This window comes from Mus caroli, chromosome 16 (genome assembly GCF_900094665.2).
Source record: "Mus caroli chromosome 16, CAROLI_EIJ_v1.1, whole genome shotgun sequence".
Lineage (NCBI taxonomy): Eukaryota > Metazoa > Chordata > Mammalia > Rodentia > Muridae > Mus > Mus caroli.
This window is the reverse complement of record NC_034585.1, coordinates 14,131,344-14,148,336: the sequence shown is the minus strand read 5'-3', so window position 1 is coordinate 14,148,336 and position 16,993 is coordinate 14,131,344. Positions and strand designations below refer to the sequence as shown.

Here is a 16,993-nt window from a genome sequence, read left to right as displayed (position 1 = left end):
GAGAGGCCCATTGGTCTTGCAAACTTTATATGCCCCAGTACAGGGGAACGCCAGGGCCAAAAAGTGGGAGTGGGTGGGTAGGGGAGTGGGTGGGAGGGTATGTGGGACTTTTGGGATAGCATTGGAAATGTAAATGAGGAAAATATCTAATAAAAAATATTTTTAAAAAAAAAGAGTTACCTTGGTCATGGTGTCTGTTCACAGCAGTAAAAACGCTAACTAAATTGGTACCAGCATAGTAGAATATTCCTGTGATAATCTGACTGTGTTTTAGGGAGAAAAGACTGTGGAAGGACTTTGGAACTTTGGACTAGAAGAGCCATTGGGTGTTAAGAGCTCTGTGGGATGTTCTGTAGAAGCCTGGAAGATAATATAAAAAACAGTGCAAACGATAGAGGCCTGGCTTGTGAAATTTCAGAGGGAAGATTAAAGACTTATCCGGGCCATTGATATTTTGATTGTGAAGATTCTGAGGGTTTTTTTTGGTTAGCTGTGGCTGAAGAATCAGGCTGAAACCTTTGCATTGCTGGGACTATTGATGCTGGTTAGCTGGAGCTAAGAAATTAGTAGTGATTAAGAAGAGATCAGCATCACTAAGGTGAAATCTTCTGGGAAGTGTATCCTGAGAGCACAGAAAAGCTGTGTTCCAGAGATAGCCAAGGTTGTACCTCGTGCTGCAGCTGTACTTGGTAATGTGTAAGAGTTACGCAGATGGTACTGGTTTTGAAGGCATGAAGGGGTCATGAAGAACAACTGAGGCTCGGCACTGTGAGAGGCCATGGAAGGCCATTGGTGAAGGTGCAGCCTTAGTTGCAGTTGATGACCCAGGACTGAAGGTCATGCAAAGGAGTTGAGGCTTGGCACCATGAAGAGAGCCTATGAGAAGCTATAGGTGAAGCCTAGTTGCAGCAGAAGACAACAGTGTTTTGGAGATGTCAGTACCATGAGATGGCCACCAAGAACAGCAGCAGCAGTGGAGTACAGGTAGTTGGAGCCCAGAAGACAAGGTGTGTGCTACAAAAGACAGAGCTGGGCTTGCCCAAGCCCTTGGAGGAGCCCAGAAGATTGTGAGTTTGGTTAGAGTTTGATTTTGCTTTTGATTGTGACTGTGCCCTGATATTTTCCCTCTTGAAGGAAGAAACTATTTTAGTGGAGCCCACAGTTAAGAGACTTTGTAAAAAGACTTTGAATTTTAAAAGAGATTGGATATTTTAAAGGGATTGAAATTTTAATATGTAAGAATTTATAAAGACTTTTAAAATTATTTAGTTATTTAAAATATAAATATACATATAAAGTTATTTAGATCTTGGGGATGAATAAGGAAGTAAGGGTGGAGGCTAGTGACATGTTTGTGTGTCAAGTTGACAAGGGGTCAGTTGTACTGGCTAGTTTTGTGTCAACTCGACACAAGCTTGAGTTATCACAGAGAAAGGAGCTTCAGTTGAGGAAATGCCTCCATGAGATCTGACTGTAAGGCATTTTCTCAATTAGTGATCAAGGGGGAAGGGCCCCTGGTGGGTGGGACCATCCCTGGGCTTGTAGTCTTGGTTCTATAAGAGAGCAGGCTGAGCAAGCCAGGGGAAGCAAGCCAGTAAGGAACATCCCTCCATGGCCTCTGCATCAGCTCCTGCTTCCTGACCTGCTTGATTTCCTTGGTGATGAACAGCCATGTCCTTTCCTCCCCAGTTTGCTTCTTGGTCATGGTGCTTTGTGCAGGAACAGAACCTGACTAAGACACCAGGGGTTCTGTCAGGAGCTCATCCCTGAGGTGAGCCACGCTGGCATTGATAGCAGCTGTGATAGGCCCATGCTTGGGTCATAGGACGTGACCTGAGAGAGCACAGCCTCCTTCCCCAACAGCACAAGCCCCAGGAGCCAGTAACCCCCCTCTGGTTCTTCCCCACACCCTTGCTCTTGCTAGGTCACTTCTGTATAGAGATAGCCTTTGGGCTGCTGCTTTGTACCAGGGATATCTGTGGTGACTAGGACTTGAGGAACCTGGCACTGACTCCTAGAAGGTTCTTCTAGGACCTGGCATTCCTGATCATAGAGGTGAATGGTGCCTCGCCTTGGTTTGTTCTTACTGTTCTAAATCCTTCCACTGCCCCCAACCCAGCTGACCTGTCCTGGGGTAGCCAAAGAATCCAGGCAGACCCACATACTGGTTCTTCTTCTGGAAGTCCCAGACCTAGTGAAGTGCTGGTGAGATTTGCTGGGGCACTCACATGCTATTTATGATGGATCTGGATGGGCCTTGTGTATAAATAGACTGCGTGCATCTGGACTACAGAGGCCTTGAAGAAGAAGTTTCTAGATTATGTTAGGGGAAGAGAATCATGACACTGGAGTCCAGATTTCCCAATAAGGGAGAGACCCTCTTGTCCCCAACAGCATGACCCTTTGCCTGGGTCCTGGGACGTTCCCTATATTCTAGGCTTCTCTGTCTCTCACATTCCACTGATTATTGCTCTTTTGTGTCTTAGACCAATGTAGCATTTCTTGGACAGCTGCTTTGACCTCTACTATGTCCTCAACAAGGACAAATGGTATCAAAGTCCTGTGCCCAAGTATGGGTGGGGTTTTTTTTTTTTTTTTTTGGTTTTTTTGGTTTTTTCGAGATAGGGTTTCTCTGTATAGCCCTGGCTGTCCTGGAACTCACTTTGTAGACCAGGCTGGCCTCGAACTCAGAAATCCGCCTGCCTCTGCCTCCCAAGTTCTGGGATTAAAGGCATGTGCCACCACCGCCCCGCCCAAGTATGGGTGTTAAAGTGGGACGTGAACTGCGAGAATTCTTCCTACTGTATGGCCCTGTTCAGGCCTGCAGCCCTCTGGGTATCTAATGTAGTAGACCTGAGCCTTAAACTAGAGCCAAAGAACAGCTGCCAGGGACAGCTTCTGCATCCAGTATCAGGTACAGGTAGGCAGTTGGGACAGAGAAAGAGAAGGGTTTCCAGGGCCTCTTGGGAATGTATAAGGGTCAAGAACCCACTATAAGGAAGGCCTGGCCAACAGGACAGAGCTTTAGACCGAGCCTTTGTTGGTACCATCTGCATGGAACTATATGGTCCTGGGACTTTGGGACACAGGTTGATCCCAAGCAGGTTTTATATTGTGACATATGCCTGCCTGCCCTGGTATCCTTAGATTCATAGTGCATCCCAGCACCAAACGTGTCCTGGGTATGGATAGAAGAAACCTGAACATTTGTTGAGCTCCTTCAAGTCAGAGTGAGTCTGCTAGAAGAGAGGCTGGCATGACTATCCCATAGCCAGAGCCTGAACCCACACTCCTTCCCACAGGCGGTTATGGCATTGTCCGATCCACCTTTTTATTTAAAATATTTTATTTTAACTGTGTATGTGTTTGTATGTGGAGTTGGGGATGTACACCTGAGGGCAGTGCCTACAGAAACCAGAAGGTGGCATTAGGGTCTCTGGAGCTAGAATTATAGGTGGGTGTGAGCTGCTCCAGGTGGGGTCTGTGAGCTGTTTCTGAATGGCCAAGCAGGCCACTGTGGCAGGCCACGTGTCTTCTGTGACCTGACCAGTGTGGGGTGAGGAGTGCAGGTGTCGTTTTTCCTAAGATCCCACTCAGAGATGGTGTAGGAAGATGTGGAGGTGTGTCCCCACACGCCACCAGCACCTGCTACCTTGGGAGAGGCACCTGATTGACTTGCTCTGCAGAACTGGCTGGCCACTGAGCTGTGAAAGGCAGGCTGAAGGGGTTGCTTGGTACACAGTGATTGACTGGGGACCTTTGGAGTTGGTGGCCTCTAGGCTGGCCCAGGATGGCAAGAGGCCAACAGGCAGCTGTCTTCTCCTTCTAGAACTGCAATCCTTTCTTTGATGAAAGGTGGGAGTACACACCCTGTCTCTTTGCCTGGCTCTATGGTGTCAGTCCTTGGAGTGCTTACAGAAACCCAGTTCTGCCTTTGCTAACGGTGGTGCAGTCAGCCCTGTTTCTGTTGTCTGAGGTGCCTTGAGAGCAGAGGGCACGCTGGCTCTGTGGACAACGCCAGGCCTCTGAGGTTGTAGGTGCTCTGAGCCCAGGGGTCTTTGATATAAGTCATTCACCCCTTCAGATAAGCTCTGCCAGACTAGACGGGTGCTGTGGAGCCAGTGCATTCCCCCTCATGGATATGCGTGTGGCTCCTTGGGCACCTCACCCCAATTACGATGAGGTGTAGCAGCAGCATCTGCACAGCCAGAGCCACTTTGACCAAGGCCTTGTCCTTGGAGCTGTCATCCTGGGAGACTCATGAAGGCACTGAGGAAGACTGTCTTCTGGGATAGCAGGGGAGGGTCTTTACTGGCCCTCAGAAAAGAGTTTCCTAGGTTAGGCAGAATAGGACAGAACATAGGGCCTTCCGAGGCTCCCTCCTTGTACACCAGTGCTTGAGAAGCAGGCCATTACCATATCTATACCAGCCCAGAAACCTGAAATTTTTGTGGCTCCCACCAAGGAGCCAGGCTACCTACCTGGCCTTTCTTCTAGCCCCTTGGATACCATGTGTTATGTGGGCCCAGAGGTAAGGCTTGTGCCTGAGTGAAGGAAATAAGGGTGGATAAGATGGGATGTCAGAGCAGTGGGGAGTTTGTACAGGGGGTGTGTGTAGCATGGACCTGGCTAAGTCTCTCCACTTCCAGGTCAGCCAAAGCAGCCTCACCATGCTGTCCTCACCGTCACCAGGCCAGCAGGTGCAGACCCCACAGTCGATGCCCCCTCCCCCACAGCCATCCCCACAACCTGGCTCACAGCCCAACTCTAATGTCAGGTAGGCTGCTGGGATGCACCCTTCCCCCAACCTCCTTCACCCCATTTGGCCTTAGGGCTGGCATCGTGTTCTGGGCTCAGACCTGCTTTTATTCACTTGGCTGCAGCTCCGGCCCTGCCCCATCTCCCAGCAGCTTCCTGCCTAGCCCCTCACCACAGCCTTCTCAGAGCCCAGTGACAGCACGCACCCCACAGAACTTCAGCGTTCCTTCCCCAGGACCTTTAAACACCCCTGGTAAGTTGGGCCTGGGCTGGGTAGGCAGCTTTACAAGGTGCCTAAATCCTCTTCCCTCCCAAGGGCTCAGATTGGGTAAAGGGCTCATGGGACCCTCACATCTTCTGTGACACCTGCCCCACAGGTTGTAGCCACCAATCTTACCCACCCTGTCCCCTATAGTGAACCCCAGCTCTGTCATGAGCCCAGCTGGCTCCAGCCAGGCTGAGGAGCAGCAGTACCTGGACAAGCTGAAGCAACTGTCCAAGTACATCGAGCCCCTGCGACGCATGATCAACAAGATCGACAAGAATGAAGGTAAGCTAGCCAAGAGCAGGATGGGGCTGGACACCCAAGGCCTGTTCTTAGTGTCCCTTTCCTTCCCAGACAGAAAAAAGGACTTAAGTAAGATGAAGAGCCTGCTGGACATCCTCACTGACCCCTCGAAGCGGTGAGCACTGGCCCAGGGCTCTGGGCAGGGCTGTGTTGTACCACAGCTCACACAGGGTCCCCAAGACTTGGTGACAGTATGGATCTAATCAAAGGACCAACAGCACTCTGTGACCATGCCTGAGGCTCAGGTGACTTTACAAATGAGGTGTGCAGGGAAACTTCACCCCTCCCAGCACCTTTCCAGCACCCACCTTTCAAGGAGTTGTGGTCCTCACACTTTCACCTGTGGCTGTCATAGCCTGGCTCATGAGTCACAATGCTAGGTGCTGATTTGTAGTGTCCCCTCCCTTCAGTTAGACATGACAAGTTAGCTGAATCTGCCCTGATCTCTTCCTGGCTGCCCACTGACCTTTGACAGACAGCTTTGCCTCACTCCCCCTGTGGGCTGTAGGCTCAGCTGTAGCTGTGTGTACTAGTTGTATAGATGAACCCAAATGGAGCCTGGAAAAGCTCGTGGATGTCAGTAGGCTGCCAGGCTGCCAACTCCTGCCCACCAGCCATAGATAGGGTGCTGCTAACACCGCTGTTCAGGGCTATACCTGCTGAGTGCCACGGCTCAGCACACCTTAGGCTCTGCTGTCCTTCAGTGGTCACTGCTGAATGGGACCTGATACAGCTAATCAGTCTTCCAGGCCCTCTTAGGTTGGATCCCTAGAGGCACAGGGCCAAGCTGTGGCACAAGCTGGTCCTGCTGAGAATGAGGCCTTCTGTGCCTCCTGTTCTGAAAGAAGCTAGTGGGCTAGTGGGATTGTTTGTTTGTTTGTTTGTTTGTTTGTTTTTTTGTTTTTTAAGACAGGGTTTCTCTGTATAGCCCTGGCTGTCCTGGAACTCACTGTGTAGACCAGGCTGGCCTCGAACTCAGAAATCCGCCTGCCTCTGCCTCCCGAGTGCTGGAATTAAGGGCGTGCGCCACCACTGCCCAGTGCTACTGGGATTCTTGTGACAGTTTCCAGTGGCTGAGGCCCAAGAAGCTATGAGGTGGTGGTCGGGACAAGAGTTACCTACTCTGTCCCTCCAGCAGATGTCAGCTCATGTGCCTTCCCCTCAGGTGTCCCCTGAAGACCCTGCAAAAGTGTGAGATTGCCCTGGAGAAGCTCAAGAATGACATGGCAGTGGTGAGTGGACGCCAAGACCCGCCCTGCTAGAAGGAGGCTTTATGGTCAGGAGTTAGCACTTCTAAAGACAGGACCTGTCAGGATTCTAGCCACCCACCCCATTCCCTGAATCTGCAGTTGTGTTTGGGCCCCAGCATGGGGGAGGGGAGCACTAGGATGGGGGAGAGGCTGCAAGGCTGGGAATCCATTGAAGCGGCAGCCAGTGTGCATGCTTGTCAGGGTGGAGCCTTTAGGCGAAGCCTCTGGAGCTTGAGTGCTGATGAGGACCTGAGGTTTGGAAGACTCCTCAGAATGGATGAGGCCTTGAGCCCATACCACTGACCCGTTCTATTTTGTCTCTAGCCCACACCCCCACCACCCCCAGTTCTTCCAACCAAACAGCAGGACCTGTGCCAACCACTCCTAGATGCAGTCCTGGCCAACATCCGTTCACCTGTCTTCAACCATTCCCTGTACCGCACATTTGTGCCAGCCATGATGGCCATCCATGGCCCACCTATCGTGTATGTACACTCAGGTTGAGCCTAGTGATAAGCAGCAGCCCAGAGGCTGTGTGACATCTGCATAATCACTTGGGTCGATTCCTCCAGGTCGCCAGTGGTGTGTTCCCGGAAGCGCCGGTTTGAGGAGGATGAGCGGCAGAGCATACCCAATGTGCTGCAAGGTGAAGTGGCAAGGCTGGATCCCAAGTTCCTGGTGAACTTGGACCCTTCTCACTGCAGCAACAACGGTACTGTCCACCTGATCTGCAAGCTGGGTGAGTGGCCAGGGTCGGGGATGGGGTGGTTTGCCATACCTGCTCACTGCTGCTCTGTCTCACTTGGCATTCCTCAGGGCATCCCTCCCACAACTCCCCAGATCCTCCAGTCCCCGACCCTATGCATTTATTTATCTTTCTTCACAAAAGTAGCCGTGGTCCTGGGGCAACCATTGGCAGCATTCTCTCTGCACAAGGTGTTTGCTGCCTTTGGAAGCCTGAGGATGTAGAGGCCTCTAGGTCTGTAGCAGGCTTCATTGGAACCCTGTAGAGTGTAGAGAGCCTTTTTAGGAGCAGGGGTGAGGTGGGCAGGGTTGTGTTGGTGTTTGCCAGGCTGTCAGCCAGGTCACATGAGCAGTTTTGTGTCACAGATGATAAGGACCTCCCTAGTGTGCCACCACTGGAGCTCAGTGTGCCTGCTGACTACCCTGCCCAGAGCCCAATGTGGATCGACCGTCAGTGGCAATATGGTAGGTGAGCCTAGAGGAGCCATCCAGGGACCCAATGGACAGAGTAGGTTGGACAGATGGAAGGGCCCCTGTGTCTTCTGCCGTTTGCATACAACAGCTCCAAGGCACCTGTCAAGTGGGGGAGGGTAGTCACGTTCATGACATTCCTTTGAAGCACTACAAACTGTCCCAGGGCCACCTGGGCACTCATGTAGGTCTGTCTGTGTGATAGTCTCTTGGGTGAGAACAGTACCTGGGTTCTATTGGCACATAGCAGGGACCATCTGGGGCCCTAGACTCCATAGAAATCCCAGCTCTTAACTGAAAGTTTGACTGGAAAATCCCATCACTGTGAGGTGCAAGAGACTAAGCAGTGGTGTACCTTCCCAGAAGTGCTCTAGGAGCCGGCCTAGGTGGTTGCTGTCTTGCCAGGCTCAGCACTCACAACTGCTGCTATATTGCAGATGCCAACCCCTTTCTGCAGTCAGTGCACCGGTGCATGACCTCCAGGCTGCTGCAGCTCCCTGACAAGCACTCGGTCACAGCGCTGCTCAACACCTGGGCCCAGAGCATCCACCAGGCCTGCCTCTCAGCTGCCTAGCAAACTGGAACTTCAGGACTGCCAGCAGCCCTTCTGGCTAAAGATCTCACACCGCCTACCAGACATTACTAGGTGTTGGCTTCTTAGAGGGCCTGGGTTAGGTTAGCTTTCCTGCTTTTACCTTCTTTGGTGGGGACCTGCCAGCTGTTTCCCATTCTTGTGCAGTATTGACTGGGCAGCTGTGAAGCTGGCTGCTTGAGGGCCTGGCGGTTTCCCCAGAAGGTTTTCCATTGGTTTGGTTTGTTTCGTTATTTTTTGGTTTTTGTTTTTGCAGAGGTCAGGCCCCACACTTCCTCCAGCCTTTCTGGGCTTCCACGCCCACTCAGCAGCATGAGAACTCAGGGCCCCATCAAAGCATCTCTGTGTTGCAATACATTGTACTCATATGTGGAGAATGTGCAGGACATAGGAAACCCTCACTATATACACAGTTCTCCAGCCACACTGGGGCTCAGGCGTGCCTCCTAAGGCATGTGGACACATCACAGGAACATGTCTGAATCCAGGGCACACATTTCAGTTTGGAAGAAAGACCAATAGGGCATCCGCAGGTTCTCTGCCACCAGCAGAACCTCCACTTTCTGGGCCTCCTCAGTCATGTGAGGAGGAGAACCAGCTGGGGCAGGGGGCTGTCCCTGACATTCCTGCGCCAATCTTGGGTGAAGGGCTGTCAGTGCTATGATACACAGGCAGATAGGCAGATACTGTCACTGGGACCCACCAGCCTCAACACCATATTCTCTTATTCTCTGTACTGCCACCAACTGTGTGGGTTTCCTTCAGAATACTGCAGATGGCACTCGCCACACTGGGCAGCAATGGGGAGCACTCTGGTGAAAATTCCCCTTTTTATATGTGCACTACTCTGTCATATGATTCTTATAATAAATTTATTATTCCTGTGTTTGTCAGGAGTTTATTGCATCTACCTTTTTGCAAGTCTGAGCCCATCTTGGAAAACCTTGGACTTCATCCACTTTCTGACATTGTATCATGATTCCTGCCCAGGCCCTGGTCTGATTCTAATGAGGGAGTGGGCAGTGGCATTGTGAGGTCTGTGCTGCAGGAGGAGTAGGCCCAGGCTGACCACTTCCAGAAGTGCATAGCTGTGGGGGACAGGTCTCTCCCAGTCATCATCCTGTGAGGCCTCAGGCACCCCAGTCCAGCATGAATGTTACAGCATTGGGTGTCCAGGCAACACTGTCTTATTCCCAGTGTCCATGTGCCCAGCAGAAGGCAGCCTTCAGGCCAGCCAAGTAACAAAGCCAGGTGGCCCAGAATGCCACTTCGGATAGCTGGTCACAGTACCCCTAGGATCCACCAGCCTTGGCTGCCTAGACAGGGCACTTCAGAGTAGCAGGGACACTTGCATGAAGAAGGACGCTTAGGACTAGGAGAAACAATTTTATTTTCAGTCTACAGGTAGGAGAGTAACATTCTATTATGTGCCTTTGCATAAATGCAGGAATAATAAAATAGAGAAAATAGACAGTCTCCTCATTTCTGAGAGCAAGTGCTTTTATCTGTCGTGGGTTCTGTCTGTTTTGGAATTGCGTGTGGCTGCGAAATAGGGTTGGTGTGAGCCACTATCAAGAGAGGATGGCCGGGCTCCAGGGCGCCGGCTCAGCAGCACAGAGCGGTGCAGGCGGCGGCTCTGCACGACTTGCAGCCTTTTCTGCCGCTCAGCAAAGTTGTTCTTCAGGCTCTGTTTCAATGCAGGCAGGATGCCGCGCTCTGCAGCAGGCATTGGGCTCAGAATTAGGCTAGGGTGGAGAACAAAAGAATGTCTGCCAGCTGCCTCAAGGGTGCCCTGCACCAACAGCTGGGCTGGGAGCAGGGTCTGCCTTTTTTTCTGGACATCCTTGCCTCCTGTCCCTTGTGGCACTAAGCTGTGGGGGCAAACACTCCCTGTGCCTGGGACTCACCACTTCTTACTAAGGCTCTTGGAGGTGACCTTGGGAAACTGCATGGAGTCCTGGTCCCTGAGAAAGGAAGTTAGTCGTGAGGGCCACACCCCCTCTAGGCTAGGGCAGGGTACTGGGTACAAGGCACTCACTTTGGAGAGCCCAGCCCAGCCTCCTCAGCTGCAGCTTTGGGCCTTTGGTTCCCTTCCAGGAGTGACTTGAGGTGCCGTAGCTGAAAGGCAGGGAGAGGCGTGTTGGGTACAACAGTGTCCTGTGCCACTGGCATTCAGGGTCATGTGCCTGCCCAGGGCCTCACCTCCTGGGCCTGCAGGAGGTTGGCGTTCCACAGCTGACGGATGACCACCTCACACTGCTGCACTGTGGTGGGCTTGCGCAGGTGCGGGGGCAGGCTCATTAAGGGGGCCATCCCTGTCCCTTGCCGGCCATGGCTGCCCCCCACCAACGTGGCCCCTGAATTAGAGGGCTCTGCATCCTCGTCTCTGAAACATTACAGCAGCCCAGAGGCGACCTGTGGGAGTGGTCTAGCCACCCACCCACCTCCTCCCTGGGGCAGCACCCATGCCTGCCAGTGTGGAAGAGGCCTGTTTCCATTGCCCACTAGCCAGGGTTCTCTAGAGCCAGCTGTGACCTGGGTCTGTCTCTTCGCCCCCTATGTTGAAGAAGCAACCCCATCCAGCTTGTTTCTTGCCCAGAGTAGCTCCTGGACTTGGGACTGCAGAGTCTTGGTTGCACTACTAGGGAATGGGTTACCAAGAGCTTGGTCCTGCTCTGTACTTCTCACCCATGCCTCCCAAAGATAGACTGATCAGACACAGGCCAGCCCAGCCCAGGAATCCAACTCTGGTTTTGGTTTTTGTTTTCAAAGACAGGTGTGGTGGTACACAGAGGCAGAGGCAGGTGGCTTGCTGAGGCTAAAAGCCTTAAGAGTAAGCTCCAGGCCAGCCAGGACTGCATCCTAAGAACTTGGTTGCCCCTCCAACCCTTCTCCAAGCAAACACAGAAGACCAAGTCACTTTGTCTCTTGGTTTCTTCTCTAAGAAAACAGTAATTTAGGGGTTTCCATTGGTCCCCTGTAGGTGAAGTTAGCCAGGGGTCTCTGCAGGACCCCCAGGAGAGAGAGTAAAGCAGTACTCAGCATATGGACGGCAGCCTGGCAGCTCCCTGCTCCCTGAACCCCATTTCCCCAAGGTAGCCTGCTGGTCCCAGGGTGGAAACCTACTAAGGGTAAGCTTGGGGCCCTTGGGGTGCAGGCCTGGTCCTCAGGTGCAAGCAGGCCTTACTTGGCCTGTCCCTGAGCCCCAGGGACTCTGTCCAGCTTGCTGCTGTGGGACAGGGCAGCACTGCTGAGTGACTGCTCTTCCAGGTCTGTCTTTTGGAGGGCTTCAGACTTCAGCTCTTGTTTCTTGAAGGAGCTGGGCTGGGGCCTGGTCTTGCCTTGAGAGTTGGCTGCAGGGCACACCAACAGGGCTATCACTAAAGGCCTTGAGAGCCACAGGCCCATTCTCTAGGATCAACCAATGTACCCAGGAAGCCCTGACCATGCATCAGTTCCCTCTGCTGTACTGAACACTCCGAGGAGGGCTGCAGAGAAGAAAGCGTAGAGTGAAGCTTGTGGTGGTACCTGCTGCTTGTGTCAGAAAAGCCCCAGTGGGGGCTGCTGCCTTCCATCCGGGGTAGAACAAACTGTAGGTCCTGGCATCTGGGCTGCTGCTAGTGAAGTTGTGTAGCCTCCCAGAGGAGGTGAGTGGGAGAAGAGGCTCTGTTTATTTTGTCCCTGAAATGTCATGGGTAGGGTGGGGGTGGGGGGGGCCCTTGGTAGAGTACATACCCTCCTCCCAGGAGAAAATAGGGGCTTGGAAGGTACTTGAGTTCCTTTGTTAATGGCTTGGCTACTCACTCACTACCCTACCTGGGTGGGCCTGCTACATCATCTGGCTGTGCTACACTGACAGCCAGGCCTTGTCTTGCTTGTAGAGCGTCCCCTCAAGGACTCCTGGCCCAGTCTCCTTCTTGGTTGTTTCTGTACATAGGATATCAGGGCCACCCCCTTTGCGAAAGAGGGTTTTCAACTCTAGGCAACACCTCCCGCTGACTGCCCAGCCTGGGCCCTGGCTCACCGGACATCGTGGAATTGGAGGTGGACTTGCCAGAGTGAAGGCTCCATGTGGAGATGCTGCCTGTGGGAAGATGCAGGGCTCAGCCTGTTACCTGGCCCTCCATGTTTGAGCAGGGCTGTTCTCCATACAGGGAGTGTGCTAAGAAACCCCTCACTCAAGTGTAAGGAACCAGCGGTACAGGGCTGGGGGACCAGAGGCAGGCACCACAGCAGCCATCAACCTACCAGGGGATGGGGCTGCCCAGGAGTTGTGCTCAGCAGAGGGAGGGAGGGAGGGAGGGTATGCAGCCTCCTCACTGTCCCTACTGCACACACGTCATGCCTTTGGTGTTGAGAGCAAACAAGCAAGCTGTGGCTGGGAAAGTGCCACCTGTCCAAGTGCCCAGAGCGGGTCTCTTCAGGGTTAGCATGCAGGGCTCCCTGCTGCCAGATAGGCTTGAGTGGTAACTCCCTGCAAGTCCTACCTTTTTTCTGAGGCTTCTCATTCATGATTAGCTTGTAGTGGAGATCTGAAAGCAAACAAATATCCTCATCACACTTAAACCCTACAGCCGCTCGGAGCACAACTGTGGCCTGCTCTTTGGGTCCCACCAGCTTTTTCCACCAACCCTTTACCTCAGGCATCTCAGACCAGAAATGCCTCTAGCTGATCCCTGTCATCCCCAACACCTGCAAGGTGCCCATCCATTAGGCCAGGCAGGGGCAGGGCTGCAGGGCTGCTGAAGTGAGACAGGATGGCTGGCTAGCCTTCCAGGAGCCCCTGGCAATGGTAAGGTAAGTGGGGTATGACATGGGGCTGGTCAGTCAGACATGGGGTGAGTCTCAAGCAGAGCCCTAATGTAATAAGATGCCCAGGGAGAGAATCATTGGCAACCCCGGTAAAGACAACACCAGAAAGAGGGAGAAACCAAGGCACAGGTCATGGAGTGGTGGGGAAGCAGAGGAACCCTAGCTGAGATGTAGACAGAGTGAAAAGCAGTTATGTCACAGGGTGGCCTGAAGTTCTGAGTAGGCCTTGCGGGTGGGGATCAGGGGTGGAGCAGCATCCTGGCAATCCCTGCCCCAAATCTGGATGTGCTTAGTTGGTGACCCATTTACTGGAATTTGCTGTGTGCTGTTTAACTTCAGCAACAGTTTTAAATAATGAGCCGGACTACACCCTGCCCTGCACAGAGTGCACAGGAGGGTCAGCGTTCATTTGGGCTGGTGGGCACAGGAGGACTGTGCCTATCGGCAGGCCCTACCGAAGAGAAGCCTCCCGCATCCTTCCCCGCACCCGGAGACTGTTCAGAGTTGATGGCCGTGACCTTCAGGTTGTAAATGCTGGGCCAGCACCCAGAGGCTCACCCTTATTCTCCCGCTTCAGGTGCTCGATCTCCTCGTGGAGTTTGACTAGCGTCTCCGAGTGCTGCTGCTGTAGGAACTGCAGGCTCTTTTCCAGGTCCAGGATCCGCTTCTGTGCTTCGCTGAACCCGAGCGGAGGCGGCTGCGTCCCCGCGTGCTGCAGGCCGGCGGGAGGGCGCGGGCGTAGGCGGGCCGCACCCCGGGAGCCTGGGGCCGCGGAGCTGAGGGGCCGAGCCCCGGCCGCCAGCCCGGCCCCGCTCATGAAGGCGTCGCCGCCGCTCAGTACTGGCTGCTGGAGCCTGGCACTCGGTCGCCTTGGGAACCGGCGCGCCGGAGAGGGCGGGGCGCGCCGCGGGGCGGGGCCTGCGGCCGCGTTCCGCAAAAACCAAGGCGCCAGACTCTTGAACTGGTCCGGAACAGTAGTTCTTATGAGTGCTGTGTGCGGTGCGTGTGCCTTTGGAGACCAGCGCTCGACGTCGGGTCTCATTCCCCACCTCATAGATTTTGAGAAGAGGTCTGTCTCGTCTTGTGACTAGCTGGGCTGGCCCGTGAACCCCAGGATCTTCCCATTTCCCCGGCTTCCAGCGCTAAAATCCCGGGTTCAATGCGCCTTCCCTCACCACTTCTCATGTGGGTGCTAGGGACCCGAATTTAGGTCCTCTTGCTTGGACAGAAACCACTATACCTTCTGAGCCATCACCCTAGCCCCGCTTGTACTTCTGAACCAGGGTCTCACTCTAGCGCAAACTAGCTTGGAATTCATTGTGTAAAACCGGGATTATAGGTGTATGCCAAAGCACTGGCTTTTAAAGTGGGTCTTAGTCTTTCATTTTAATAGTTCACATTTTTGGATACATAGTAATAGTTTAAAAAATCTTCCAACACTCACTGAATCTTTGTGTATAAATAGAGCTGTCTGAACACACAAGAGAACCGGCCAGCGCACTTCTTTACTCCCAGCACTTGGGAGACAGAGGCAGGTGGAGCTTGGAGAGTTCCGAAGTCAGCCATAGTGAGTTCCAGAACAGTCAGAGCTACACAGTGAGAACATGTCTTCAAGAAAACAAAAGTCCAGTGCTTGCCTTTACCTAGAGAACCCAGCCAGCAGGATTGAAAACAAGAAAGTCCTGGCTTTCTTGGCTTTAGTTTTCTTCATTTATGTGTCCCTGTATGAGTATATACTGTGGGTGTGCATGTGTGAGCATTGAGCCCTGGAGCTGGAATTACAGGCAGCCTTGGGTGTCTGCTGGGAACCAAACTCAGGTTTTCTGGAAGAGCAGGGAGCACTCTTTCTTAACTGCTGGCTCATCTCTTATCCACGTGAAAACTAGGCCACTTACTTTTTTTTTTTAAAGATTTATTTATTATATGTAAGTACACTGTAGCTGTCTTCAGACACTCCAGAAGAGGGCGCCAGATCTCGTTACGGATGGTNTATATGTAAGTACACTGTAGCTGTCTTCAGACACTCCAGAAGAGGGCGCCAGATCTCGTTACGGATGGTTGTGAGCCACCATGTGGTTGCTGGGAGTTGAACTCTGGACCTTTGGAAGAGCAGTCGGGTGCTCTTACCCACTGAGCCATCTCACCAGCCCGGCCACTTACTTTTTATGACATGGTAGGTTTGTTTGAGACATAGTTTAGCTATATAGGCCAGGCTGGCTTTAAACTCAAAGAGATCTGCCTCTGCCTCCTTTCTGAATCCTAAGATTAATGCCTGGTTTGGAAACTTAATTTCTAAGAGAAGGCTATGCAAAAGTCACCTTCCAATGGGTCAGTGTTTGACACTTGCCTACCATGTCCATGTCCCAGAGGTCAATCCTTTACATAGCAAAAAGCCTGATCTACATAGATTCCAGGTCAGCAGAGCTACATAGTGAAATCCTGTCTTCAAAACAAACACACACAAATAATAAAAAGATCATTTCAAACTGATCCTTGAAGCTCATACCTATAATCCTAGCCTAGGATGCAAAGTTTCATTACAGACTGCAGTGAGATCTTACCCTAAAAATGAACCAAAACAGGGAGATGGCTTTAGCTGAGCATCCTCTTTTATTTTTTGTTGCTGCGATAAACACTGTGACCAAAAGAAAAGCAAAGTGGGCATCAGAGGATTTATTTTAGCTTATAGGTTAGAGTCTATCATGGACAGATGGCATGAAGGAACTCACGGCAAGGCAGGAGCCTGAAGCAGAAACCAAGAGACTGCTTGGGTTTTCCCCAGCTCACTTTCAGCTACCTTTCTTATACAGCCCAGACCTGCCTGCCTAGGGATGGTACCACCCTAGGTGAATCAAGTTGACAACTGAAAGCTGACAACTGGTGACACTTGCTTTGAGGCCTAACCTAGTTCCATTCCTCAAACCTCTCTGATAGATGGGAGAGCTGACTTCTACTTCTACTCTGACCTATGTGCATACACGGCATGCATGCATGCACTGCACCCCCCCATACTCCCGTAAGTCAGTCTAAAACATTAAACTCCGCGCAGGGGGGGGGCACTTGAAGGAGTAAGATATGACCTGTGTGCGTGCGTGTAACTGTCAAGAGAAAAAGAATTAAAAGATACATCTCATAAATAAATACAGGCCAGGTAAAGGGCTGGCACAAGCCTTTGATTCCAACACTTGGTAATTGTATCTCTGAGTTCGAGGCCAGCCTAGGCTACACAAGAGTAACTATCTCTACCCCACACAAAAGATAAATATTGATAGGGTTGTTGGTAAGGGCTAGTCATTCAGCTCTGACCAGGGGAATTGGGAACAGTGGGACACTCAAATGGCAACTTCCTTTCCCACCACAAGGAGGTTGTACTCCTGGGAAGATGCTGGCCTGGAGCTGGCTAGTATAGATCAGCCCCATCTGCCCATGACTCTCAGATTCTGGAGGCTGAAGAGATGGCTCAGTAGTTGATTAAGAGCACTACAGAAGCCTGGAGTTTGGTCTCCAGCACCCACCTACTCCTTCTTGGCCTCCTTCAATGCATACATATGATGAACAGACACAAGCAACATTCACTCACATAAAATAAAAATGACATTGTTTAACAAAAAGGAAGTTTCTGGAAGCCAATGTGGTATTTGTTCTGGATGACAGAGCCAGTTCTGAGGTGTTGAGCAGGGAAATCAGTTCTCAGGACACCACAGGGCCTGCCCCCACCTCAGGGTTAATCTGCCTTGTCTTGTTTCTGCAGAAGTTGAATCCAACATGCCCTAGGCATGAAAGGGAGTCAGAAAGAAC

General features: G+C 52.1%; 2 protein-coding genes across 10 annotated transcripts in view; one reads left to right on the top strand and one right to left on the bottom strand.

Annotated features, from left to right (window-relative positions):
• The window catches only part of Med15 (mediator complex subunit 15), a 75,281-nt gene extending 66,007 nt beyond the window's left edge, over window positions 1–9,274 (top strand). For 8 of the 9 annotated variants that reach the window (XM_029470334.1, XM_021184361.1, XM_021184359.1 and 5 more), the window contains 9 exons: window positions 4,650–4,777; window positions 4,884–5,011; window positions 5,174–5,308; window positions 5,378–5,441; window positions 6,492–6,558; window positions 6,901–7,061; window positions 7,149–7,315; window positions 7,687–7,785; window positions 8,229–9,274. In XM_029470334.1, the coding sequence (XP_029326194.1) occupies window positions 4,650–4,777; window positions 4,884–5,011; window positions 5,174–5,308; window positions 5,378–5,441; window positions 6,492–6,558; window positions 6,901–7,061; window positions 7,149–7,315; window positions 7,687–7,785; window positions 8,229–8,365 (1,086 nt within the window). In that variant the 3' untranslated portion in view covers window positions 8,366–9,274. Of the gene's footprint in view, window positions 1–4,649; window positions 4,778–4,883; window positions 5,012–5,173; window positions 5,309–5,377; window positions 5,442–6,491; window positions 6,559–6,900; window positions 7,062–7,148; window positions 7,316–7,686; window positions 7,790–8,228 lie in introns of all 9 variants that reach the window. The other variant, XM_021184367.1, reaches the window with a different exon arrangement.
• A 482-nt stretch (window positions 9,275–9,756) lies between these two features.
• Window positions 9,757–14,061, bottom strand: LOC110311700 (coiled-coil domain-containing protein 74A-like). The gene is made up of 8 exons (XM_021185173.1): window positions 13,754–14,061; window positions 12,871–12,915; window positions 12,408–12,467; window positions 11,571–11,736; window positions 10,586–10,769; window positions 10,422–10,501; window positions 10,291–10,347; window positions 9,757–10,128 (listed from the first exon to the last, which is right to left on the bottom strand). The coding sequence occupies exons 1-8, from the start codon at window positions 14,010–14,012 to the stop codon at window positions 9,885–9,887; spliced, it is 1,095 nt and encodes a 364-aa protein (XP_021040832.1). The 5' UTR covers window positions 14,013–14,061; the 3' UTR covers window positions 9,757–9,884.
• Between the last annotated feature and the right edge of the window lie 2,932 nt (window positions 14,062–16,993).

Excerpts from the sequence above, each read along its gene's own strand:
- LOC110311700 (XM_021185173.1), bottom strand. The coding sequence starts at position 14,012 with ATGAGCGGGGCCGGGCTGGCGGCCGGGGCTCGGCCCCTCAGCTCCGCG. Across the intron at positions 12,916-13,753 it reads CCTGAAGCGGGAGAATAAGG|ATCTCCACTACAAGCTAATC; the intron begins GTGAGCCTCTGG and ends GTTTGCTTTCAG. Across the intron at positions 10,129-10,290 it reads AAGAGCCTTAGTAAGAAGTG|CCTAATTCTGAGCCCAATGC; the intron begins GTGAGTCCCAGG and ends TCTCCACCCTAG.